At 35.0% G+C, this 27,643-nt stretch overlaps 3 protein-coding genes across 5 annotated transcripts; 1 reads left to right on the forward strand and 2 right to left on the reverse strand.

Moving 5' to 3' along the window:
* Window positions 1-7,967: 7,967 nt before the first annotated feature.
* Window positions 7,968-9,147, reverse strand: LOC101218487 (S-norcoclaurine synthase 2). Its single transcript, XM_004148037.3, has 2 exons — window positions 8,913-9,147; window positions 7,968-8,449 (listed from the first exon to the last, which is right to left on the reverse strand). The coding sequence occupies exons 1-2, from the start codon at window positions 9,094-9,096 to the stop codon at window positions 8,160-8,162; spliced, it is 474 nt and encodes a 157-aa protein (XP_004148085.1). The 5' UTR covers window positions 9,097-9,147; the 3' UTR covers window positions 7,968-8,159.
* Window positions 9,148-17,733: 8,586 nt separating this feature from the next.
* LOC101204075 (L-type lectin-domain containing receptor kinase IX.1) lies at window positions 17,734-20,170 on the forward strand. The gene has a single exon (XM_011651779.2). It carries the CDS (start codon window positions 17,734-17,736, stop codon window positions 19,711-19,713), a length of 1,980 nt encoding a protein of 659 aa, XP_011650081.1. The 3' UTR covers window positions 19,714-20,170.
* Window positions 20,171-20,522: 352 nt separating this feature from the next.
* On the reverse strand, window positions 20,523-27,364 carry LOC101203830 (pentatricopeptide repeat-containing protein At4g39952, mitochondrial). Of its 3 annotated transcripts, none has more exons than XM_004148061.3 (3): window positions 26,098-27,315; window positions 25,180-25,230; window positions 20,523-23,721 (listed from the first exon to the last, which is right to left on the reverse strand). In XM_004148061.3, exon 3 carries the CDS (start codon window positions 23,656-23,658, stop codon window positions 21,304-21,306), a length of 2,355 nt encoding a protein of 784 aa, XP_004148109.1. In that variant the 5' UTR covers window positions 23,659-23,721; window positions 25,180-25,230; window positions 26,098-27,315; the 3' UTR covers window positions 20,523-21,303. The 3 variants fall into 3 exon arrangements, 2 of the variants coding, with proteins under 2 accessions (XP_004148109.1, XP_031737087.1); XR_004214565.1 differs by lacking the exon at window positions 20,523-23,721 and adding an exon at window positions 23,989-24,894 and having other exon boundaries at window positions 26,098-27,364; XM_031881227.1 differs by lacking the exon at window positions 25,180-25,230.
* Between the last annotated feature and the right edge of the window lie 279 nt (window positions 27,365-27,643).

The following is a 27,643-nucleotide window of genomic DNA, read 5'->3' on the forward strand; positions in this document are numbered from 1 at the left end:
AAGAAATGTTGGAAAATAGCACATCCGTTAGTGTCGTAAGGTGTGTGTCAGAAGATGCAATCTATCCTGACGTTGATTTCATCGCGTCAGGAATGACCACACAATCCCCAACATTATACATGTACACGTCAGGAAAAAGGAAACAATTAAATAACAATTTTTCTTTTTATTTCCTTTTTTTCGACGCCATGCATATATACATCAGAAAATATGTGGTTATTCCTGATTATTTAATTGTTTAGTTGTTTATTTAATTGTTTACTTTTCTCAGATGTCATACATATATTCGTCTGGAATTAGGTGCAGAGTCTCAACATAGATGTTGACTGTGTTGGAGAAAAGGAAACAATTAAATAATTAGTTTACTTTTTCTGAAGTCATGGGTACAACATCGAGAATAGTGAGGATGAATCTTCTGATGTTTTCATTGTCCATTGAGAGATCCTCTACAAAATTCCAGATATGTGTTCTAAGATAGAGAGAAATAAAGAGTTAGAGAGAAAGAAGTCAGGAAGAAGGGTCACAATTTGCCATCACCATCGGGTTCATCTGCCACTAGTCATTCTATTCCGCTGTTGTCGCTTGTCATTTTGGTAAGTTGTTTGATGGTTGTTTTTTTTTTTTTTTTTTTTTTTTTAAGTTAAAGAAATATGTAGTTTTAGATTTGATTTTGAAATTGTTCAAATGTTTGATGTTTTTTGAAATGTATGATGAAAATTGTATATTGAAATGGAATGTATGTTAAATTTTTTAAAATGTATATTGAAATTGTTATAGGTTTAAGGTTAAAATTGTTGAAATTTCTGGAGGGCTATAATGGATTGAAAAAATTGTTTGTTAGAAGTGTTAGATGAAGCATTTTGATCTATTTTTTCTACCTAGTTATCCTATAGACATGGTAGTGTTGAGTTCAAACTTAGTTTTTAATTTGTTAATAATTTTGTTTATTTGAAGTGTTGGTAGTTGGTAAGATTGAAGTAATTCTCCACAGCTAAAAAATTCTCTCTCCTCTCTCTAAAATGGCAACGGAGCTGAAGGGTCACACATAAGGCAACTACAACCAATCGAAGACACAGGCCTGAAACATCCTTATTGGGAAAAGTTAACGACAAATCTCATTAACTATCCATTAACAAGCAGATGCCTTGATTTAATAGCAACTTCAACTAATTTTGTCTTTAAAGGTATCCAACTTAACTCTCTTTTACTCATCTATTCTTGTCTATCTATGCATCAAAACAAAAATACAAAGGTGACCTTCTGATAGAACACTGATATAGTGTTTCTATTTATTGATATATGCAACAAAATTACAATATAAAAGCAGTAAAAGAAAAATTAAAGAACCCCTAACCCCCTGCCCTTCCTCTCTTTCAAGGAATATTGCAGCCCTAATTCTTCACCCCATTCTCCCTTCCAACAGACTCCTATTTATACTCCATAATCAACTCCTATTTATACTCTAACTAACTTTCTCTCTCCATAACAAACTCCTACTTATACTCTATTATGTTATTATGGAATCATCTACTAACAATATTAAAACTATTAAGGCTATTTTCCCTAGCACGTGCGGTTAACCTTGCTTCTTCTTCCTTCTACTGTACTGGTGTATAATTGGGGGTCTATCATTACATTCCCTTTCCAAATTCACCTTGTCCTCAAGGTGAAAATTCAGAAATTTCTTCTGAAATTCTTCATACTCCTCCTAAGATGCCTCATGAGGTGGTAGCCCCTGCCATTTAATCAATACCTCCAAATTCCTTCATTGTTCTTCGAATACCCATATATCTCCTCCGGAATAGCCAACCATTCATAGTTTTCATTTAAACAGGCCATTTCTTCTGGTTTCAGCATGGTGTGATTTCCCACCATCTTTCTAAGTTGCAAGACATGAAAGACTGGGTGAATACATGAAGATTCCGGTAGCTGGAGCTTGTATGCTACCAGTCCTATTCATTCTGTAACTTCAAACGACCCAAAAAACTTTGGGGACAGTTTCTCATTCTTTTTCTTACGCAAGGAAGATTGCCTGTATGACCTAATTTTTAAAAACACCATGTCACCAACCTTGTATTCCACATCTCTTCTCTTCAAATCTGCATTCTTTTTCATTTTATCTTGAGCCACTCGAAGGTGTTCCTTCAATACTTCCAAGACTTCATCCCTTGCCTTGAGTTGTTCATCTAACAGGAAGTTAGATGTGCTTTGATCCCTATAGTATATTAACGGAGGGGGTGTGCGACCGTATACAGCCTGAAAAGGAGTGATTCCCAATGACCGATGGAAGGTGGTATTGTACCAATACTCCGCCCAGTGTAGCCATTTTGTCCATTCCTTTGGTTTCTCACTACAGAAACATCTTAAATATGTTTCCACGCTCTTGTTGACCACTTCTGTCTGACCATCTGTTTGTGGGTGATATGCCGTGCTTCTATTTAATTTAGTGCCAGCCAATTTGAACATTCCTTTCCAAAAACTGCTCACAAATACCTTATCTCTATCCGATACGATGGATTTAGGAAATCCGTGTAGACGCACAATTTCTTTAACAAATACTTCTGCTACAGTTTTCGTTGTGAAATGATGTTTGAGGGCAAGAAAATGACCATATTTGCTGAACCTATCGACCACTACAAATATAGTTTTAAAGCCACTTGATTTCGACAACCCCTAAATGAAGTCCATTGAGATATTACTCCAAATGTTGGTGGGAACTTCCAATGGCAGTAATAGCCCAGTCGGGGTCAAAGCCAAGGATTTATTTTTCTGACAAATAAGACATTCATCACAGTACCTTTTGATGTCAATTTTCATTCCGGCCCAATATAACTCTCAAGTAATTCTCTTATAAGTTCTTAGAAAACCAGAATGTCCACCTATCACAGAATCATGATAAATATACAGTATGGCTGGAATCAAAGTTGATGACTGAGATAACACCAACCTGTCCTTGTACCTTAGCATTCCGTGTCTGATAGAAAATTTTCTTTCAGTATTCTCCTCCCCTGATTGTAGTTCTTCCCATACTTTGCGAAGTCTGGTATCTTCTTCCACTTCCTTCTTGACTACTAATAAGTCTATTAATGCTGGTGCCGTTAAGCTACTGAATTGAACCGCTGGAGGTACACGGGATAGGGCGTCAGCGGCTTTATTCTCTAGTCCTGGTTTGTATTGTACTTCAAAAGAGTATCCCAACAGTTTGGCTACCCACTTTTGGTACTGAGGTTGAATTACTCTCTGCTCTAGTAAAAACTTCAATGATTTCTTGGCTTGCATTAACACAACTCCTATGCCATACCCTGATGCATCTGTTTCCAATTCAAAGGTGCTACTGAAATTTGGCAATGCCAAGATTGGTAGGGTCATCATAGCTTGTTGCAGCCTTTGAAAAGCTTCTTCTGAATCGTCAGTCCAATTGAACCCTCCTTTCTTCACTAACTGAGTTAAAGGAGCTGTCGTTGATCCATAATGTTGGACGAACTTTCGGTAATATCCTGTCAAACCCAGGAACCCACGAACTTCTCTTATATTTGTAGGTGTAGGCCATTCTTTAATTGCTCTTATCTTTTCTGGATCGACCTCAACTCCTTGAGCTGATATGATGTGGCCTAGATAATCCACGCGTTCTTGTGCAAAGCTACACTTCTTTCGATTAGCATATAGTTCGTTTCTTCTTAGGATTTCCAGTGCTAGTCCAAGATGTGTGAGATGTACCTCTAAGTTTTCGCTATAGATCAAAATATCATCGAAGAGCACCAATATGAACTTCCTTAGATATGGCTTAAATACCATGTTCATCAAAGACTGGAAAGTTGAGGGGGCATTAGTTAATCCGAAGGGCATGACTAAGAATTCATAATGTCCTTCGTGTGTGCGGAACGCTGTCTTTTCGATATCTCCACTTGCCATCCTAATTTGATGATACCCAGCTTTCAAGTCAATCTTTGAAAACCATCTAGCTCCATTCAACTCGTCGAATAACTCCTCAATAACTGGAATGAGAAACTTATCGGGTATAGTCACGTTGTTCAAGACCCTATAATCTACGCAGAATCTCCAACAACCATCCTTCTTCTGTACTAACAGAACCGGGCTGGAATATGGGCTATTACTTGGGCGAATAACCCCTGAACTCAGCATCTCTTCCACCAATCTCTTCATCTCCGCCTTTTGTTGGTATCCATAGCGATACAGCCTCACATTGACCGGGTCAGTTCCTTGTTTCAAATAGATATGCTCATTACTTTTTCGTGGAGGTAGAGTTTCCGGCCATGTAAAAACATCTTCGAATTTCTTCAGGACAACTGAAACTGCCTCGTCCACCGTTAGTACCTCTTCAATTCCATCATCTTCTGAGGGCTCATACATTGTCTCCATTGCTCGGCACTCAATTAAGAATCCTTGGTCAGAATCCTTCCATGACTTAATCATATTCTTGAGGCCAACCATGACTTTGGTTAAGTTGGGGTCTCCTTTGATTTTCACTTTCTTTCCGTTGTGTAGAAAAGTCATGGTCAAGTTTTTCCAATCCACTTCCGTCACGGCCAATGAATACAATCACTGCATTCCTAGTACTCCATCTACTCCTCCCAACTCAAGTGGTAAGAAGTTTGCTTCCACTTTCCATCCCTCCAGTTGTAGCTCGATGCCTTCACAAATTCCTTTCCCCTTCACAGCTGCACCCGAGCCCAAAATCACTCCATAGTGTGAAGTAGTCTTCGTTGGTAAACTCAGTTCCTGCACCACCTTGTCCGAGATGAAGTGTTATGGGTTGCTCCACAATCGATTAGGATAACTACTTCTCTATCCTTAATCTTTCCTCTCACCTTCATCGTTCCAGGATTCGTCAGCCCAACCACTGAATTTATGGAAAGTTCAACAATAGCCTGATCTTCTGGATTTATCTCGACACAGTTCAATTCTGTCTCATCCCATTCCGCTTCCTCCATAATTTCATATTCCTCATCCTCCTTCACCACATACATTCTTAGTTCCCTTTGCTCCTTTCCTTTACATCGATGTCCATGAAAGTACTTTTCATTACAGCGAAAGCAAAGTCCCTTCTCTTTTCGGGCTTGAAATTCTGCATCGGGTAGTCTCTTCGTCGGGCCTTCTTTCTTAACTTCTCCAACCGTTGTTCTTAATGTCACCGTCCTCATTGGAAATATGGTATTTCCTTTATTCTCACTGTTATTCATCGTTGCACTACTCTTGATGATTGAAGAGTTTGGAGGAGGGTATTTACCTTTGGGATAACCGTTTAGGTTCGCCTCATTGCGGATGATCTCTCGGTTCTCCACGAGTTGAGCCGCGCGCATCATCTCGGCCAATCAAATCGGTTTACAAAAAACTACCTCAGCTTTGATCCATGGAAACAGTCCATTCATAAACGTCTCCTCTACCACACGATCTTGCAGGTCAGCGAGTGGTGCCATCAACCTATCAAACTCATTGCGATATTCTTCCACTGTGGTCTGCTGTTTAATCCTTAAGAATTGCCCACAGATGGATCCTTCTCTCGACGATCGAAACCGCACCAGCAATCTCTCCTTAAGATTGGGCCATCCTGTAAACTTATCGCGTTCTTCTTGTGCTCAGTACCAGTTTAACGCTGAGCCTTCAAAACTGATGGTCGCCACCAAAACCTTCTCCGCATCGCTCAGTTTGTGAATTTGGAAGTACCGGTCGGCGTGGAACAACCACGAATCCGGATCCTCGCCATTGAATACTGGCATTTCGACCTTCTTAAATTTGTCTCTCTCATTCGCACCCTCTTCGTCCTCAGTCCTCCTCTCCTTTGTTTCGTTCTCACCTCTCCTACTTGTCGAACTCTCTCCTTCATTACTTTTTCTGCATCCAGTTTCTTGTGCGTCGTAGTCTGCCAACTTCTCACTGGTTGTCGTCCGTTCTTTCGCAATGGAATCCATGAGTATCATCAGCATTTGATGCGTCTTTTCAGTTTGTTGACTGATCGCTGTTAAGCTTTCTTCGATCGCTGGAATTTTACTCACTTCTTTCTTTATCAGCAACATTTCCTGATCGTAAGCTTCCATTCTCTCTTCCGATCGCGTGTTAACCATGGTTCTCTCCTTGCCCAGATCCGACAGGCTCTGATACCAATTTGATAGAACACTGATATAGTGTTTCTATTTATTGATATATGCAACAGAATTACAATATAAAAGCAGTAAAAGAAAAATTAAAGAACCCCTAACCCCCTGCCCTTCCTCTCTTTCAAGGAATATTGCAGCCCTAATTCTTCACCCCATTCTCCCTCCCAACAGACTCCTATTTATACTCCATAATCAACTCCTATTTATACTCTAACTAACTTTCTCTCTCCATAACAAACTCCTACTTATACTCTATTATGTTATTATGGAATCATCTACTAACAATATTAAAACTATTAAGGCTATTCTCCCTAGCACGTGCGGTTAACCTTGCTTCTTCTTCCTTCTACTGTACTGGTGTATAATTGGGGGTCTATCACCTTCTTGAATTGCTAATCAACACCTTCAAAACTCTCATAGCCACCCTAAGAACTAAGATGTTCTTCCTTGAAAACAGGTACGAGAATCATTGTTTGTGGGTTAGAAAAACAAAAAAACATAAGTGGGAATACAAAGAAAATATTCAGAATTGATCAGCATGGCAGAAAATGCTACATTTTAGTTTCAGAAGGGCCTGATAAAAGCAGTTGGGTTTCCTTTTTCTATCGATGATAAGTCCGAATGTGGAAACAAAGCCAAAAAAGAGACCTCCAGTGGAACATTTGAAAAACTTTAGCATTAGATATTCATCTTCAGATTCTGATTCATCATCTAAAAGATCATATGCAAAAGTTCTGTTGGACGGTAACTCAAGTGACTTAATTTGATCTTCTCTAAAAGGTAGAAGGATGTTTTCAAAATATCCGTTTAACTAGAACAACACGATGGTTATTACAAGAAGGCTTTTCCATGACAATTGGGAAAAGATCATGCTCAACCTAAAAAAGAAAACATGTGCATATTTTATATTATAAGCCTTTCAACTATGAGAAAGCATTTGTCTAGTATATTACCTTTATTTATAAGCCTTTCCACTATGAGAAAACATGTGCCTTTCCACTATCTAGTGGAGCTTTTGATCACATTCACAATAGTTTTGCTTAAGAGTTTTTGTGGTCTAAAATAGACACAATATATATAATATATGTCTGGGTATATATTAACTCTACAACTTTGATCATATATTAACTCTCTCATTTTTCGCCTCTCTTATCAACACATTATATTAATTGTTTCTACAATCTTGTGGTAGATTATTGCTAGTGTATGTGGATGATATAGTCATAATTGATCATGATTGATCTTAAAGTCTTTTATCTTAAAAGGATTTCTTATTTCTTATTTCAAGGAAACGGAAGAAAAAAAATCTTTTCTTGGCTTTGATTTCTTATTTTCTAGCCCTTGGTTTTCTACATTATTTTTGTTTGGAAATCAAAGCTTTTTCAATTAGTGTTGTTTTAGAAAGGTGTTACCAATTAGGCATTCAATTGAAATTTTTTCCTTCATTCTATAGGAAACTGAAGAAAAAAGAAAAAAAAAATCTCTCAATTAACTTACCTTTTAGATCATTCAAGGAAAGAAAATATTTTCTTTTAAGTTTTCCTTCATTCGATAATGAAACTTAGTTACTTACATTTTCAAAATTGCAAAAAATAACAAATTTAGAAGTAGATTACCGTTTGATTACCATCATATTTGTCAAATTTGCAATATGCGAAAAAAAAATCTTATAAGCTGTTTTTTTCAAAAAAAAAAAATTGTTATCTAAATGCAATTTCTAGAGGTAACTTACAACTTTTAAAGGAAAAACAATCTTTTCCTTCCAGTTTTCCTTCATTCCATGGGTAATAATATATGTACAATATTTGAATAATCATGTTACATATTCATATGGATGCACAATGTTTCATATGAAAAAGAAGTTAGAAAAAGTTTCCCACACACTGATATCAAGATATAAAAGATTACACAAGAAATTAAACTCAAATAAATTGAGTATAACTCAAGTACTCAGAACCTTTTATGATGCTATTATTATTGTAGATAGGGGGAAAACAACTCCAAAGGATGACAATAGATTTCATCATATGATTTAATGCATCTCTATTTAGGGTTTTTGTTGTGAAGGAGATAGTTATTTGCAAGTTGAACAATCTCAATGAGAGGTTGTAGAGTAACAAGTGAAGCATTTGCAGCAGCTTCTTCCATGATTTCATATTCAATTGTCGTTTCAACAATACACTTATCTTCACCATTCTCAATTATCTTGAAACGAACCCTATAGAGAGTAAATCCAATGTTCAAGAATCCTCCTTCCACTATCTCTGTCTCTTTTATACGATTCTCATTATCTATTTTTGTAAATTTCTCTTTATAACTTGAGGTACCTAAACCTGCATTAATGTCCACACATTTTCACGTTTGTCTCAGAAGTCAAGACTCAGCATGTTAAAGATCAAAAGTAGGTGAATTGTGCTCGTTTAGATTAAATTATACTCAACATGAACCTATACTCTAAATTAACTATTTGCTTCTTTCTTACTCAAGAAAGTTGAATTCGTAGTAAAATTTTTTAAAAATAAATGTTCTGGTTTTTACTATATATATTCTCTATGGTCTAATCTTAAATTTATTAACCCTACTCTGACAAAAAAAAATCTTAAATCTTAATGTTATTAAAAAAAAAAACCTAATGGATGGTCTAAATTATCCTTGTAATTGAAGGGAATGAACAGAGATAGATGTGTAGTCTGAGTTATTACTGAGTATCGAACATAAAACGACTTTCAATAAAAATTTCTCGAAAATTTAGAATGGGAAGATGAAACAATGGAAGAGATTACTACAAATTGTTACCTGGAGCAAAAATGAGATTAAGAACAGTTCCTTCTCCTCCATCACCTTCAACTAATTCGATTTTCTCAAAAAGATTCGGAAGTTGTTCTCCCACAATTCGTCCAAGTTCAAGGCTGCCGAAGAGCTGCCATGTCACGTTGGCCGGGACGTCAATAACTGCCTCGTGCTGGAGTTTACCCAACATCTTCTTGAATTTTCTGTGGTTGAATGCACATAGAAAGATAAGCCATGAGAAGGCCGACTAATGAGTTCTATATAGTGTAAGGACAAAGTCATCTTTGAATAAGAATATTCCTTTTGTGTGGTTGGGTTATGGGTTATGGATGGTTCCTATATATGATGTAAAAACAGACCACAAATATTTAAAGGAAAATTTTTCTTAATTATCATTTTAGTTCTTAATAATAACGTCATGGATGGATTTTAGTCCTTTTGTTTTAATGTTCTTTTTATAATCCACTTGAAAAGGGATGTTTCGTTTGGTTTTAAACAGCTGAAATTTTACCATTTTTTTTTTTCTTTTTGCAAGAAAGAGTAATTAAGAAGTAAAATGAAGGAAGAACAAGTAACAAGAGGAAACAAAATTCCCATTTGAAAAAAATATGTCGTGCCTCAAATAAGAAATTCAAGTAGAATAATTCTGCATAATATTTCCAATATAATTAAGGAAAGAATCAAAACTACATGAATTAATATTGTCTGAGATAGATATGTTGAGAGTACATTTGATACAACTGCAGTGCAAACGAACCACCACAAGCAACCTTTGAAAAATATGAATTCAATTAACAAATCTCCTATACTACTTTATATTAGGGATGTTTCATCAGTTGATCGATAACAGTTTTTGACCAAAACTGCCACTACCAGTACTGATATGTCAATTTTGATGGGAATCACAAAGTGTAAAGAAGTATTAATCAAATAAAAACTTGAGGGTGTATTTATTACAAACATGACAATATAATATTTTAAAAATTAAATATGAAATACAATAATTGCGATGGTGATGGCATCTCTTTTTCTTTCCTTCTTTATTTATTTGTTTGTTTGTTAGTTTTAAGTTGTGATGTGAGCCTTCAATTATTTCTTACATTATAATATCAACAAGTCTTTTGATTCAATATATGGGGAGAGAGAAGTTCCTTTGACATCTTTCGACCTTGGCTTAGTTGGTAGAGAGGAGACTGTAGTTTTTGGCAGATAATTCTTAGGTCGCTGTTTTGAATCCGGCAGGATGGATTTTACTTTCTTAAGGCCATGTTTACCAATTTTGATGGGACTATTTTTAATCAGGTTTACTTCAACATTTTACAAATGTCATTTACTTGTGATTGATTTTTTTTTGCTCTTGTTACAAACAAATAATGTAATATTATTAATGCGCACTGAAAGCTCCAAGCTGTCACCTTTGATCATAAATCAACCCTTATTCATCCCCATCAAATGACCTAGCTACAGACTTTTAATTGTTGAAAATTAAAGTAGTGTTGCAGCGCTAGTAAGTAACATTGTGACGGTACCTAACATGGGATAATATAGATGTCAAATAGTGCATGTTATTACTATCTATTTTGTTACTTTTCTTTAGTAAAAAGACACTTAACATGATGTTTTGACCCTAAACTAGTCTAAAAGTGGTAAAATGAGTATACATGTGTTCTTAAATAATTTTAAGCAAGTTTAGAGTGATTTTGACCAATTTTAGGAGCCTTTAGTCTATATTGTTGTTGTCCAATCAATTGCTGGGTTTTATGCCCTAAGCTCATTGTTTTAAATCCAAGAACAATTTATTAATTATAAACATAAAATAATTATTATATCTGTTATGTTAAGTCTTAAGTTCCCATTATTCAATCCAATAAACAAAATTCGAGTTATGATTAGTATGTAGTTGAGATACAATTTAAAGATACGTTCAAGTAATAACTTGAAGAGTCTATAGTGCGTATATGGATAAGGATGTATACTTTATCCTAGTAACACTAGGAATACGATTCACCTTGTAAAACTACAAACGATGTACGTAATTCGAAAAAACATTCATTGTGGAGACATGTGAGTAAAGGTATCCTATTCAATGAACTTGTATAAGACTTAATCACTTTGATTATTAATGCATGTCTCTTTGCGTTGTTATGGATAAAAAATGAATATTCCACATGATCATCATTAAGTAACTTTGACAAGGTTTTGACCTACAAGGAACGATTTAATTTTTCAACTTAAAATTTTTCTATGGAAAGCAGTAAAGAATGGCTCACTGTAAGAAATTAGGGACATCCCAACACAATAAAAAGAATGTCGAGAAATAGCACATCTACCAACGTCGTAAGGTGTGAGTCGACCGATGTAATCTAACCCAATTGTTGATTTCATGGCATCAGGAACAGCCACACAATCCTTGATGTCGTACATGTACATGTTGGAGAAAAGGAAACAATTAAATAGCAATTTTCTTTTTCTTGATGTCATGCATATATACGTTAGAGAATAGGTTGCTATTCTTGATGTGTACGTGTACGGTATCGAAGAAAATAAAATTATTATTTAATTATTTTCTTTTCTCCAATGCCATACATATATTCATCAGGAATTTGGTAGCTACTCCCAACGTGTACGTTGATCACGTCGGGGAAAAGAAAAACAATAAAATAATTAGTTTGCTTTTGCCTGACGAGCTATGTATACAACATCAAAAGTGGGGGCCATCAATAACTACTAGGATGGATAAACCTCGAGAACTACTAGGATCCATAATGAAATGGATTGGAAAGAGTTCGATCAATCAGTTAGATGCGCGCTCTGTGCAAAAGAAGCATAACAAACAGTACTTGTAGTCAACATGTTTTTTTCGTCAAGACACTGATGTGTTATATTTTAGGAATTTTGTAATTGTTAATGAACTACTTTTATGTAATTGTTTGATTTTGTGGTTTGATGTATGTTGTAGTCTTAAATTTGAGTGTATTGATATGTAAATTATATAGCTTAAATTCATATTGTGTAATTATTTAATTTTATGTTTTTGAATTTTTGTTTCTTAATTCATCATTTTTATGTAGTTGAACGCTCCTTTTTCATGTTATTACTGCTATATATCTATGTTATTATTGAATTTTCTTTTAGGAAATTTGCACTGTGGAACTTGACCCTATTGATTCTATCCAGCTGTATTAACAACTGTCTCATCGCTCACAGTCTATATGAGATACTTCCTCCATCGTGGTTTTGAGTTGTCAAAGGAGAGAAGTAGCATCCTAGTGCACGATCCTTTTCGATCCGCGTATTTTCTCATTCTTAGAGACTATTGGATTTTTTTGGATTTCCTAAATAAGATTCATGTAGTTGGATTGACACTTAGTTACTGCTTTGGACAAGTGTTGGAGACTAGAGACACACATTTCGTATGTCTTGTTAGGAATGCATAATCATGTTGCATGACGTTGCGATTCAATTAGGGTTACTGATGGATGGTGAGTTTGTTGTAGGATCATTAATTAACATATAATTGGAAGCAAGTAAATGAAAATTTCTTGGAAGTTCTACTGTCTAACATGAAAGGTCAAAGGGTTGAGTCTTCCATGGTTGGCCAAATAATTCACAGAAATTGCCACTAGATGTTGACGTTGTGAGCGTCCAGAGATATGTTCATGCATACATTATGCAACTGATTGGAGGCTTTTTGTTTGCCAACAAGTTAAATACTCTGGTACACTATATATTTCTTCTGGTTTTAAGCTATTTCGACCATGCTAGTATGTACTGCATGTCTTGCATGACTTCAAAGGGAATTGTGTCAAACTAATATTCACAATCTTTAGAAATAGCTAGAACACTAATGCTACTGCAAGTATGAGCATATGACAAATTTTCTATTGTAGCTCCACAAGTTGCTCAACCTTTAAGTTTTAGGTATTATTTTATTTATATACTATTTTTTTAGTAAAAATTTGCACTACATATAACTTATTATTAATTTTTTTCACATTTAATGGAGTGATGTTCTACTTGCATCATAACAATAAGCAAATATGTTATTGACGTATCAACAGATATTTGACCGATTGATAGACTCTCAGATAGTAAAGTATTAAATGAATGTTGTCTATTTTTTTTTTTTTTGTCTACTTATGTTTATTTTTTAACAAATTAATTGGACATCATACACGTCTAATGTTATAGCATTGCTTCCTAATCGATGTCATAACAGTGAAGTAGTCTAGACATACATGGGCTGTATGGTATGCTTCTATATATCATTGAGTTGCATGCACCAAATCGTGTGTTGCGACATTTCCATATGCTTCAAACCCAACTATCGCTATCCTATACGAACCCCACACTACATCATAAATTAATTTAAGAGGCAAACACGATCAAGATTGACGTAGGATTTATGTGAAGTATATCACAATGTGTCATTCACGAAACGATCTTTGTGTATGAGGAGAAATAACACACTAGTCAACTGTAATAAATGACTATTTTTCTAATATACGTCAATTACAAGATGATTTATCACATATGGTGGCTCGTACTATTAATAAGAATTTTAATATGATTTGTTTTATAATTTTATAACATGCACATTATTTAATTATATTACTTGTCATCGTTCAGAATAATTTTGTTCAAAACGTACATGCTTACTCGATGGAACACAATTTACAAGATTTGAACTCAATGTATGATCAAACCTTGGAAAATATATAACAAATTATTTAGTAGACCAGCCAGCTCAATGTTGCTGACACGGATCGGAAACACATTCGACATAAACGACGACGACAAGACGATGAAATCGTTGAGGGAGATTAAGATAAGGGACGTTTACAAAAATAGCAACAAAAAAAATGATAATAAGACTCATATCACTATATTTTCTAAATTGTAAAAGTAGAAAATTTAAAAAATAATATATCTCTAATTATTTATCATATTTGTCATATTTGCAATATACAAAAAAGATGTGATATGCTTTTTTCTAATTTTTTTTTGTTATCCGATGCAATTTCCCCTTAAGATAATGATTAGTTTATAAATCATATTTTAATTCATATAAATTTCAATTTCAAGTCTAGAATTATATGAAAATGCATTTTGATTTGTACCAAAACCATAGTCATATTACAAAGTTAAGATAAAAAATAATCGTTTAAAGCTTAAAATATACAACTTTCTTTCTTCTATTTTAACTTAAAAGTTTTATAGCAAATCTGACACTCTTTAATTGATTGTTTCCAAGTTTGAAGACACATCCTTCAATTATGCACCAAGTTGTCAATGTAGTTTCAAAATTTAGACCATAAAAAAAAAAAAAAAAAAATCTAACTAATTACTTTAAATTGTCGGTATAGTTTCAAAAGTAAATAATGCAAATGAATTAGGTGGAGAATGGATTTTAATCGGTGTTTTAAAACGAAAAATGTGTACTCAAGGAATTTCTAATGCAAGCAAACATTGAAACTAAAGTTGTAAATTAGCATAAAAAAATCATAATAATTTTGGTTGGATTAGGAAAAAAATAAGGGTATGACTAATATGTTTTTAAGAAATTAAACCATATTTTATTTGTTTTTTTTTTTTAAGGAAGTCGTGTACCAAATATATAACTTCTTTTAATCCACTCACATTTCACGTAGACCACTAGACAAAATGAAAGTCATGTACCCAATACATGACTTCCTTCATTTTTCTACAATAGTTTGGACTTCTGGCCCATTTTTAACATTTCTTTACTTACTACCCTATTTTTGTCATTATTTTAGAAAGAAACCTATATTTTTTAAAAGACATTGCATTTAATTCTAAATTAACCAACATGCTAGCCAAGATAACATTTCAGGCTCGTTCAAAACATACAAGCATGTTTAATTAGGGCACCAATTTAATATGCTTACTTGCTTCTTCTAAAAGATAAAGCGAGAAAAGGGAACCGTGCAAAAAAAAAAAAAAAAAAAAAAAAAAAAAACAAGCAATCCAACAAAATATTAGAAAATTCATAAATAAAAGGTCAAGAAACCTTGAAATGATTTTTGCAAGCCTAGTCAGTCATCGAAACTCCAATCTTGACCACAACCATTACAAAGGTAAAAGTAATAAATCTCATGAGTTTTGGCCAAAATTGGTAAAAGCCTAAACCTCCCTGAAATATCTGGTGAGACGATGTGGTGACACTTTATAAACAATGTTGTAGTATGTAAACCCAACCTCGAAATAGTCAACCCATGACCTACATGTCAACGTCTTGCACGTCAAAATATGAAACAATATAGGGATAATTCAACCTAAAAGAGAGGATTAGAAATATTATTATTTTAATCTCCATTAAAGAATAAATCAACTTGCACATTTTTTATTTTTTTTTCTTTTTAAATATTGTTCTAATCTCTTTCAAGATTATTTAATATTAGTTCTCGTACTTTCAACTATATAATATTAGTTCCAGCATTGTTCAATGAATTTTAATTTAATTAGTATTAGTAATTTAAGGTTGCTTTAATGTTTTTCAAACATCTCATTTTTAATTTCTTCCAAAAGTAATCCTCAAAGTGTGATCACCTCATCATATTGTTGTCAATGATTTTGACAAATATACCTTCATGTAAACAAGCTTTATGTCATGTGGTTAAAGTTTTTAACTAACCAAATGTGTGGCACTAGTGATCAGAAATGTGTGGCACATGTGGTTAACGTCCACATAGCCAAGTAAGCATTCAGAGGTTAGTGCACCAAGCATTAGTGATCAGAAATATGGATGGTTAATAGGCAAGAGAGAGTTTGAGATAATGAGGGAGCTTAGGTTAACTCTTATTGAATTTGTATTTATTGGCTACCAAGTGAGTTGTGTACAAATGAGCCCCCTTACAAGTATTTATAGCCATTTAAACCAACCTAGGAGCTTAAGGAGGTCAGCCATGGATCATTCTAGAAGTAATTACATGTACATTTAGCCTTTTAGAAATAAGCCTAGAACACTTTGGACCTATCATGACACTCCTGATTGTCATTGAATCTTGACCATCATTAAAGAGACCGTCATGGAATGTTCTAACCTTCCAGCACACTCTAGCATCATCTCGGGCGATCTAGACAGTTCCGGCATGTCAAAACGTGGCAAGCCTTCTAGAGCCTTCGAAACTGTCTAGGCCATGAGTAAACAGTGCAATATGGCCAAAAGCACGTCTGACGCCTTCTAGAAGCTTTTGAGGCCATCTGGACCATAGGGGCATGTGTGTGCTAGGTTGAGCACACAATGCCGCATGCATGACGTGGGCCTTCATGCGACGCTCGCGTAGGGTGCCTTACACGTCATGTATGGGTGTGGCTTGTGTAGGGCGTGTGTGCCATGCGTTGACAAGCTTGGGCGATAGTCTAGTGGACGCACGTGCTGGGTTGGCCACCTAGCCACGTTAAAATGCCCATACGCATGGGTTGTGCATTGGGCGCTAGAGCAATGAGCCCATGGGCATCTGGGCATGCCAATGAGGTTGTGCATGAGTATCTATCTTGGTACGCGTGCATGACTACTTGGTTGCCATCCTTGGGTACATGTCTATCACACGGGCGTGTATCCTAGTCACCTGTGGGCTATCACATGAACACATTGGACACCTTCTTAGCTTTGTTAACAGAGCCTTATGTATCATTTTGACACAAACTTTAGGGTGATTTTCGTGGGCATTTAGCACATAAAAGTGTTTTTTTTCTTTTTTGTATTGGTGGCCTATTCTCAAATTCCTACCGAAGTATATAAAATATATACTTGCACCAAAGCATACAACTACATTTTACACATTATCGTGTTAGTGATGGTCATGTCTATTCTAATCATAATGAGTAAAGTCATGCATATGGCAATGGATTGTGATAACTAGACTTTAATTGAATGCATTTGTTTTCTTGCATCTTTGATCTATGTTCTTTACCACTTAGCTTACATTTGTGAATTGATTGATACTTTAATTACCAATGTATGATTTATATAGCTATAGAGACCAATTTGGTTTCATGATCTAAATTTCTTTTTTGGGAACTTCCTGTAGAAAAACAAAAAAACAAATTTCACGTTGATAATTTAAAATTATTGATAATGAAGTTGAATTTATTTGATGGAAACCTCTATAGTTTTTTTTTCCTTAAAAGTTGTATTCTTTATTTTCTAAATTTTGAAAACGAAATTTAAAAACCATGTTATTATTTTTTAGGGTTAGACCATTTCTTCGATTGTTTTCTTAAGATAGAATTTGAAAATAGCTGCACCAGATATATTTTTTCTTTATATATTTTTTATCTTTAGAAACATAAAAACAAAAATAAATCACAAACTAAACAAAGTCAAAACTATTTGGTTACATGAAAGTAGGACTAGAAGTGTTATTTGATCGACTACGAATCTTTAAAAGTAGTAATAGGAGCAAATCTATTCAACTGTTTTGAACTTCATCAACCACTACAAAATTGAGCATACTTCAACTAATATAAAACTGGCTCTATAAACCTTTTGATTTGAGGTTAGACTCACGAGTCCACATATTTATTATATATAATAAAAAAAATAGAGTTGGCCAGTACCACATAGTTTCTAACAAGTTGATTAAGAAATTTAACAGGTAAAAGAAAAGGCTTGGTCAAATGGTTGCCTAACATAAAGAGAGTATTAAATTATTTTACTCAGTAACACCAAAAGGTTCTACAAACTTCAATTTTTTACAAAAATGCTCTAATCATCCAAACTTTTTTTTCTTATGACCTCTATATTAATTGGCGAGTAGCATCCTAAATGTCTCATTAGTCAGCACTTTTCATAATCAGTCACATGGATACTTCTCTACATACATTTTCAATGCTAACCCACATCTTCCTCCTCTTCCTTGTTTTTCCCTATCTTCCTCTCTTAGTTGACTCAATTTATTTCAAAATCGATCAAATCAAACCAAACGAAAACCGTTTACTTTACCAAGGAGATGCAGTACCTAATAATGGAGGAATTATATTCAGTGATCCTGCATATTCCTGTCTTGTTGGTCAAGCTATTTACAAAGATGCTATCCCAATTTGGGACTCTCAAACAGAAAAACTCACTGATTTCACAACCCAATTCTCCTTCACCATTGATACTCAAAATGCTTTACACTATGGAAATGGGGTTGCTTTTTTCTTGGCTCCAGCTGGTTTTCATATCCCTCCAAACTCAGCTGGTGGGTATCTTGGCCTTTTCAATAAGACCTATACTGAATCATCCATAAACCAAATTGTTCATGTTGAGTTTGATTCTTACCCTAATGAATGGGATCCTAATTTTGAACATGTGGGTATCAACATTAACTCTGTTTCTTCCTCTAATTTCACGAAGTGGAATGTCAGCTTACATAGTTTGGACACTGTTGACGTGTTTATCTCATATGATTCAACCACCAAATACTTGAGTGTTTCATGGAATTATGAAAAGACACCAATTTCTCTTGAAAATACAACTTTGAGTTACATGGTTGATCTTATGAAGATTCTTCCTCAATGGGCTACAGTTGGATTTTCAGCTGCAACGGGGGCATATTTAGAGAGACATTTGCTATTTTCTTGGGAGTTCAATTCCAGTTTGGAAATGAAAGAAACAGTTGGAGTTGGTACTGAAAAAAATGGGAAAAAAGTTGATGTAATTGTGGGTGTGACTGTTTCAGTAGGAGCTTCAATTCTCATGGCAATTGTAGCTTTTGTGGTACGTCGGAGATTGAAGCAAAAGAAAAGAAAATCAGAAAAAAAGGTGGCTGAGGAGATCAACTTGACATCCATTAATGATGATTTGGAAAGAGGGGCTGGACCTAGAAGGTTTTCTCATAAGCTTCTTGCCATGGCTACCAACAACTTCTCCAATGAAAGGAAGCTTGGTCAAGGAGGATTCGGAGCAGTGTATAGAGGGTATATACCAGACATAGATTTGGCAGTGGCCGTGAAGAAAATCTCAAGGGGTTCAAGACAGGGGAGGAAAGAGTATATAACTGAAGTGAAGATCATTAGTCGGCTTCGCCATCGAAATTTGGTGCAACTCGTTGGTTGGTGTCATGATAAGGGTGAGTTCTTGTTGGTTTACGAATTCATGCCTAATGGCAGTCTTGATTCTCATCTCTTTGGTAAGAGGGCCCATCTTGCTTGGGCTGTGAGATATAAAGTTGCTTTAGGTTTAGCCTCTGCTTTGCTCTATCTTCACGAAGAAGGGGAACAGTGTGTGGTTCATAGAGATATTAAATCAAGTAATGTTATGTTAGATTCGAACTTTAACGTCAAGCTTGGAGATTTTGGGTTGGCTCGATTAATGGACCATGAGTTGGGTGCTCAAACAACTGGGTTGGTTGGAACTTTAGGCTACTTAGCTCCTGAATACATCAGCACAGGTAGAGCTAGTAAAGAATCTGATGTGTTTAGTTTTGGGGTTGTTGCTTTGGAGATTGCCACGGGAAGAATGTCAAGAACCTCCATGGAAGCTGAATCTCATAAGGGTCTGGTGGAGTGGGTTTGGAATCTTTATGGGAGTGCGCAATTGATTGATGGCATGGATGAGAAAATGCAATCTGATTTTGACAAAAAACAAGTGGAGTGTTTGATGCTTGTTGGATTATGGAGTGCTTATCCTGACCCTAATCTTCGACCTTCCATAAAACAAGTAATTCAAGTTCTTAACTTTGAGACAACCATGCCAAATCTTCCAAATAAAATGCCTGTTCCTATCTATTCTGCTCCTCCCACATCGATGAGTTCAAATGAAGCTTCCATTACAGTAAGTCTTGACATGGGTCGTTAAACAATAAGGTCGCGTCAGGCCACCGTCAAGTTACAAGTCTACTTTGTTTCGCTTCGCTTGTTATGTAGAGAGTGAAAAGTCTCGACTCATTTGATAATAATCTTGTTTTTAATTTCTTGATTGTGAAATTTGTGTTTTTTTCCTTATAGACCCCATAGTAAAGGTGTATTCACGTAGGGATAAAAGTGGGAAGAAGAAAGAATGATTCAAGAGTTGGTAATTTTTAATGTATGGGCGCTTAGGAGTATGACTATTAGAGTGGGGTCAAGTATTCTATTAATCTTTTTAGTATTTGTCTATTTAGGTATCTTGAATGATGGAAGGTGGGTATCTTTTTTGCTAAAGATTTTGGTATAGAACTCTCATTGGAGAAGTAGGAAGAGATTGACGAGCTCTCAAATTCTTCCCCAACAGTTGATAAATAAGATTGTTGCTAACGCCTAAGCATTCTCCTCAACTTTTGTTCTATAATTTTCATAATTCTTCAATATGCATAGTTGGATAACCTTTGTCATGCTACCTATTGATTAATCTCAAGATACATACTATACCAAAGCAAAATTCTGTCATACATGCATCCATAGCAAGTTGTAAAATTTGCAATTCCTCTAGTCCAAGATTTGAACAAAAATTTGGAATTTGGATTTGGCACTTATGCCCTTTGGCATTCCTGTGCATACTATATACGACCATGGGATGCTAGATGTAATACCTCATATCTACAATTTGAACCAAGATAATGAAATCCAAATTCAAAACTTAATGACTTTGATATTCCCTGTATCTCTTGAAGACCGAGCACACTTGTATACTATATAATATTTTTTTATAAAAAACATGTATATTCATATAACAAAATAGAACAACCTAAGGGCAAGGAACAAGAGGACCCTCCCCAAAAGAAACTAAAAAATGATGAACTTCCAATTGTTGAATATCATTGAAAGACTATAATTACAAAAGTGTTTGGTGTAATTTGTACTCCACCAAGAAGCTGTGAGTTGCAACACAGTCCAAAAAGAATCAAAAGAATTATAGCTATATTAAAAAATTCTACTATACATTTCTATCCATACATTTCTATCCAAATGCACCACAAAAGGGACCAAGTAGCACATTTCCACAAGATGTTTCCTTTCGGGCTATAACCTCTAATGTTGAGCCCTTCAATCAACTTGCTATCAACCTTACTAGGGAGACAACTCCAAATCAAAATTTCTAAACAAAGTGCTCCAAGCTTTCCTAGTAAAGAGACCGTGCAAAAATAAGTGGTCCAATATTTCCTCTTCTTTTAAGCAAAGTCAACACATCAAGGGGCTAAGCATAGTATACTGAATTTTTTTTTGTAGCTTCTCTTGAGTGTTAAGGCTTCTGTAAGCGAGCGACCATAAAAAAAATTTCACCTTTTTCGAAATTTTAATCTTCCAAATGTGACAATTCGAAGGAACAACAATGGAGAGATTGTGGATCCAACTTTTCTCATTTTGATTGTCAAATCTAATCCTCTGAAATACTTCCTGAGATTTCTATGAAGTTGGTCAATTCAAGGTATGAAATGTTTTCAAGCAATACTGAAAGCAATTACTTCATTCATAGGGCACTCCAGCCAGCTCTCTTCTCCACCCCTCTTTTCTTCATCATATCACGCACTTTTTCCACCTCATCCCACCTTCCCAAGCAACTATACAAGTCAGACAATATTATATAATACCCATCATTTTTTGGATCAGACTCAATTGCATATCTGGCAAGTCTTACCCCTACTTCAAATTCATTGTGAATTTTACATGCACTTAACAAGGAGCCCCAAACAGTGCCATCAGGTGTGATGGGCATTGATAAAACCAAAGCTTCGGCTGCTTCAAGACTACCCGACCTGCCAAGAAGATCTATGATAGAAGCATAGTGCTTCAGACTAGGTTCAATACCATATTTCTGCATTCTATCAAATAGATGTCTTCCTTCTAGCACATGCCCTGTATGATTACAAGCTGAGAGAAGAGAAAGAAAGGTTTGTGCATTCGGTTTAATATTTGACTCTTCCATTAGTTGGAAGATCTCCATTGCAGATTCTACATGTCCATGCATCCCATAATTTGATATCATGACATTCCACAAAATAACATCTCTCTCTTCCGTTGAGTTGAACAATTTTCTTGATGTCTCGAGCTCCCCACATTTTGCATACATATCAATCAATGCAGTACGAATAGTAATATTGCTCTCAAATCCGTTTTCCTTTATATACTGGTGGATCTTTTCACCTTCATCTAAGGATGCAAGATGAGCACATGCCGAAAGAACTATTATACAAGTAACTTTGTTTGGGTAAACCTTTTCTTTAACCATTTTATCAAATAAAATAATTGCTTCAGCAAGAATCCCACTTTGCTTGTAGGACGAAATCAACGTGTTCCATGAGATAACGTCCCTTTGTAGTGTTCTATGAAATATTCTCCATGTGGCAGTTACGTGACCGCTTTTTCCATACATGTCCATGAGTGAGTTAGCTACTGATACATTTTCAATTATTGAGTTTTTAATCGCATAGCAGTGAATGGACCGACCAATATTGATAGCTCCAACTTGTGAACATGAAGAAATGACTGAAACTAAACTATTCAAATCAGGTTCTCTGCCTAAGAGGAGCATCTCCCTTAAAAAGGAAATACACTTTTCTTTCTGCCCCATATTGCTATATCCTAATATCATTGTGCTCCAATCTTCACTGCTTTTATGGAAACTGTGGAAGATCTTATTTGCCGTACCTAAGTGTCCAAACTTACAATACATGGAGAGTAATGCATTATGGGTTATTCCACTCAATGCACAACACTGTTTCAGAATCCTAGCATGGAAAGCTTTTCCTTCAAAAATTCTATCAGAATTACCAAACCCCATAAGCATGCAACTGATCACAATTTCATCTGGGATTATTTCACTGGCCTGCATCTCCCAAAACAAATGTAGACATTCACTCATTAACCCAAATTTAGAGTGAACTGCAATGATTGATGTCCAAGAGATGAGATCTTTTTGGTCTAATTTACAAAAGCAACGATAAGCTTCTTCAGGTGACCCACACCTTGAGTACATAGAGAGAATAGTAGATTTAACAACTTCAAAACAGAGAAATCCATTTTTCAAAGCTAAACCATGTAAGCATTTACCCTCTACTAAAGCATCTAAATCAACACAAGCTTGAAACCCACTGCCTATTGTTTTGTAATTTGGAGTCCCCCCAATCCTATGCATCTCAAACAAACATTTCAAACCTCTCCCACTCTCGTTATTTTGAACGTACCCAACTATAAGTGCAGTCCAAGTAACCACATCTTTAACAGTAATTTCACTGAACATGATAGAAGCACTTTCTACATGACCACATTTAGAATACATATATATGAAAGAAGAACCAATAGCAGAATTACCAACAAAAAGCCCAAGTTTTGAAGTCAACCCATGAATGTTCATGCCATGGTTGAACATCATCAATTCTGCACAAGTGGAAACTACCATGGGAACTGTAAATTGGTTTGGCAGGCTACTCGAAGCTCGCATCTGAAGGTAGAAATCAAATGCTCGTTGGTAATCACCATTGGAGAAGTGGGATTGGATAATGGAATTCCAGAGAAATATATCCTTAGAATGAATCAATCGAAACAAATGTGTGGAGAACGCAGGTTTCCTATGATAGGCATAGAAGGCCATGAGCTTTGTGGCAAAGAAGACATTGTTGGAATTTCCAGTGGTGATAATGAGAGAATGAAACTGAAGAAGAGATTGGAACGTTAAATTTGGTTTTGAAAAAAAAGAGTGAAGACAATTGTTAGGGTAGTGAGAATCAGAAAGTGAGGTGAACGTGGAAGAGAAAGCAAAGCGTATGTGAAATTGGCTCAGCCGGAGTCTAAGCATCAAAACTACTTGTGTGCGTAAAAATCCCATTGCGAAACAAAACCCCAAACTTTAATTTTTGATGGGTCAATAAGCAATTTGTATGAGTGTGTCCTGCAAAGATAAAATTAGCATTATTCAAAGCAGAATATGCTCTTAATACAAACAACAACACATTCTTATTCTATAAATCCATTTTTGCACACATAGTATATTCTTAATCCATCAATAGCCATTTTTGGGTTCTCCTTTTAACATCACAAAAAAAAAACTATTGAACCAATTATTCAAAGGCATGAAAAAAAAACTATCTTTATGAATTTCTTTAAATGGTTTTGATGAATTTAAGTGAAAAGACTACTTGGATAAAAAACAAAGACATGAGAGCAAAACTTGTTAGGAGAAACTTCGAATATAATATGAACTGGATACACTAGCAAATTGATTACACTTTAATTAGAAACAAATACACTCAATGTATGATGTTTAGACTCAAACTTAAGCCTGATGAAGTGATAAGGCTTAGTTGTGAAAACAATCAAAGATTTGAATGAACATAAAAAACTTTATATACTCAAACTGTAGGTGAGGCATGCTTCTAATTAGCACTGTCCTGAAGATAATATTCGCTCTACACGGGCTTGCAAGCAGACTACCTCGATCGTCTCAATAGGATACAATGTCTAACTCCGATAGAACTGCAGCCTTGAACTACTCGGATCTAGGAGAACTCTTGGATATTTGCTCTTAACTCAACACAAAAACAAAGGAAAGAAAGAAAGAATAGAGAGAACTCTTCAATTTTGGAGTGGATGCTACAAATGAAGGATGGTGTCACACCCCGTTCCAGATTACCCTTCTAACCTAGATCAAGGGATGAATCTACTCTTTGAGAACATTCCTAACCAAAAGTAAGATTGATAAAATACTTTTTACAAAATTCTATAAAAATTTCGGTAAAGTCTCCCCGAAAATGGACTAACCACACCTGAAAGGAGAGAAACCACACTTCTATAGTTTTCAAACTCAAACTAACACTGAGTGTATCTCACCACATGCTCATCACAATAATCCAGAGTCCTAAACATAGTTTAAATATAGACTAGAGAATGGTTACAAAAGAAATTATAGTCCAACAATAGTCATCTCAAAACACATTCTTAGCGTGACCGTTGCACACAACATATGTATATACATACAAGCTAAAAAGGTCCTCAATCAATGATAAGAAGTTCAACGATCACGGCCTTTTTCAGCCCCAGAATCCCCCGACAACCACAGGTGGCACTACGGAAACAAATTCACGTAGCCTTTAGGGAAAGTAACTTTTCATTTCTCATAAGCATCGATTAGTCATGTTTTAAAAGAAAAACCAAGTATGATCAAAAACATGTTTTCATAAAATTCAAGTCATACACATCCATATATCATGGAAAGTAAACCTATGGATCAAACGTAAATAAAACATAGTCATAAAGAAATTCACGACACGGTATTTACCAGTAATATCATAAATCATATAGTAGCATATGTAAAACTTTTATATTGAAAACTTAGAAATAAACCACTCACAGTAATAGCTCAATACTCTAGGACTATAAGCACTTCCCACTTCAGTTTTACCTGAAAAATGGTTTACAAAGCCAATAGGTTAACTTTCCATATGACTGATAACATTACTCACTTCATAAGAAAAACTCGAGCTAAATATGCCTCTAAAGTCCTAAAATTCTCACCCCTTATTCTTAAATCGAAGTATTCTCAAATTGCCTAAGATTAGACTAAACTTTCCACCCACGAACCCTTAAACTTCAAATTTAGATACTTAACTAAATGACCATCCAAACTTAATTCAAACTCAATATGTCTTTTAGATAAATATGCTCTTAATTTAGTCTAAGAGTTTTGTTTCAAGATCACTTCAAAGTTTCAAATGAACATCCTCGCCTATGTAAAATTCAAGAATATGGGTTAGGACTCCAACAATTTCAGCAACAAATACTGAATCAATGGATTCCACAGTTTAAACACCAAAACGTGCCAAAGCGATCTTAAAATTATTGGATAGCTACATAATAACCTCAATCTCCCAATCCCAACATCCAAGGGTTATGGGCAATTTAATATCACATCATACTAAATGGGTATTCTAAAGTTAACAAGAATAAGCATCGAAACTTATCGAACAACACCTAAACGAACTCAAACTCTACTGGAAATTTCTTCAAAATCCCTCCAACTTTCAACCTTTCATCCAAAATATTATGGATAAGATGAATTTAATGTCAAAACCAAATGGGTATTCAAGAACTCTTAAAAAAATCACTAAATTTACCCAAAACCTTATCAAAAGCTTGTCAAAATCGCCTTGACAGCACACAAACCGCTTTCTATATTCGAATCTAGCATCTAAAGCCATGGGTGATTCAATATTAACACCGAAACTCGATGGATACTCAAGGACCCACTCAATAAAGCTTAGAATCTTACCCCATTCGTGCCAAAATGCCAATTTCGAGCATCCAACCAGCTGGATAGCAGTTCAAACTCTTCCAAAATTCAAATAAAAAATAGCTTCAACGACATAGACCAAGCTTCACCAATGACAAATTGTAACATGAGAGAGGGATTCGACGTTGGGCCTCAATTCTCGGTGGCCGAAACTGAGCAGCTGCGAAGAAATGCGGCGGCGTAGCTCGGTTAGAAGCAGACACCAGGCGCGGCTATCCATATCTAATGCAACGTGGCTAACGGCAACGTGCAGGATGGCTGACAGACAACAGAGGATGCGGCGCGGGTTGTTCAGTGGAGGTGAAGTGCCCGTCGAAGGGAGGGTGGGGCTGTTCGTGAGTGACAAAGGAAGAAGAAATAGATTAGAAAATTGCGAGAAATAGCAAACTTCTCGTTTTCCATTTTAAAAGTAATACTCTCATATATATATATATATATATATATATATATATATTATATATAATATATTTCAACCAAACCCGTTTCAACATAATTTCTCGATCCATGTCCTGACCGAAAGTCTGGAGTTTTGTTTTTAAATTTCAAAATAAAGGGTATTATTAAATGACCAACATACACTTCAAAGCTCGAAGGTTAGATATTCTCACAATACCCTAAACTCTATGATCATTTCGGTCGAAACGAAAAACGTTTGCTTCCAAACAATAAGATTTGTCTAATTTTTGCTTCCAAACAATGAGATTTGTCTAATTTTTGCTTCTTAAAATTTTAAGAAGTCATCCTCAGTTTAGGGTTGGATTTTAGGTTTTGTTATAGTGTTTTTCTGTTAAATCTGAGCTAGATGGGAAAATATGTAGTTAGTTTTCTCTTATAGTTGGATGTAAAACTAGATTTTAAGTTAATGCATGTGGTTTTGTTCGATGAATCTTGACCATTTCATCAATCTTGACCTATGTATATGAAGAATCTCACTCGAAATTGATGAAATTTCTTCGAGATTCATTGAAGAAGTTTCGAGATTTTTTGTGTTTTACATGAATTTTGTGGGGTAATCTCGAGGACGATTTTGTCCAAGATTGGATCGAAATACATCATAGAATGCATATAAAACTCAATCTCATGGCATCTCAGTGTAAAGTTGTCCAAGTTCAATTGGTAATTTATGTTATTCTCTGTCGAGATTACCTTTATTGGAATTTATGTCCCAAAATTTGTAGTTTGTAGTTTATATTATATTTTATTCAATAAAGTGGTTATTGAGGACTTATTAGTGAAAATTGAATGTTATAATCTTGAATTTAATAAACTAAGGTCTCGAGGCTATCTAGTGTAGACTTGAATTTTATGTAGAGACATAAACATAGATCAAGTCTGAGTATATAACCCAAATAGTCCATAGTCTATGAATAAGATCATTAAACCCCTTATTCTGAGGACACTATGGATACGGCTGACTTTGTAGTTAGTATAAACGATGTGATCCTTGTTAGAATTTATGTCATAAAACTCGTAGATTGTAAATATAATTCATTGACCGTAATTAATAAAGCGTTGTAATTATAAT

The sequence above is a fragment of the Cucumis sativus genome, chromosome 2 (genome assembly GCF_000004075.3).
Source record: "Cucumis sativus cultivar 9930 chromosome 2, Cucumber_9930_V3, whole genome shotgun sequence".
Classification (NCBI taxonomy): Eukaryota; Viridiplantae; Streptophyta; class Magnoliopsida; order Cucurbitales; family Cucurbitaceae; genus Cucumis; species Cucumis sativus.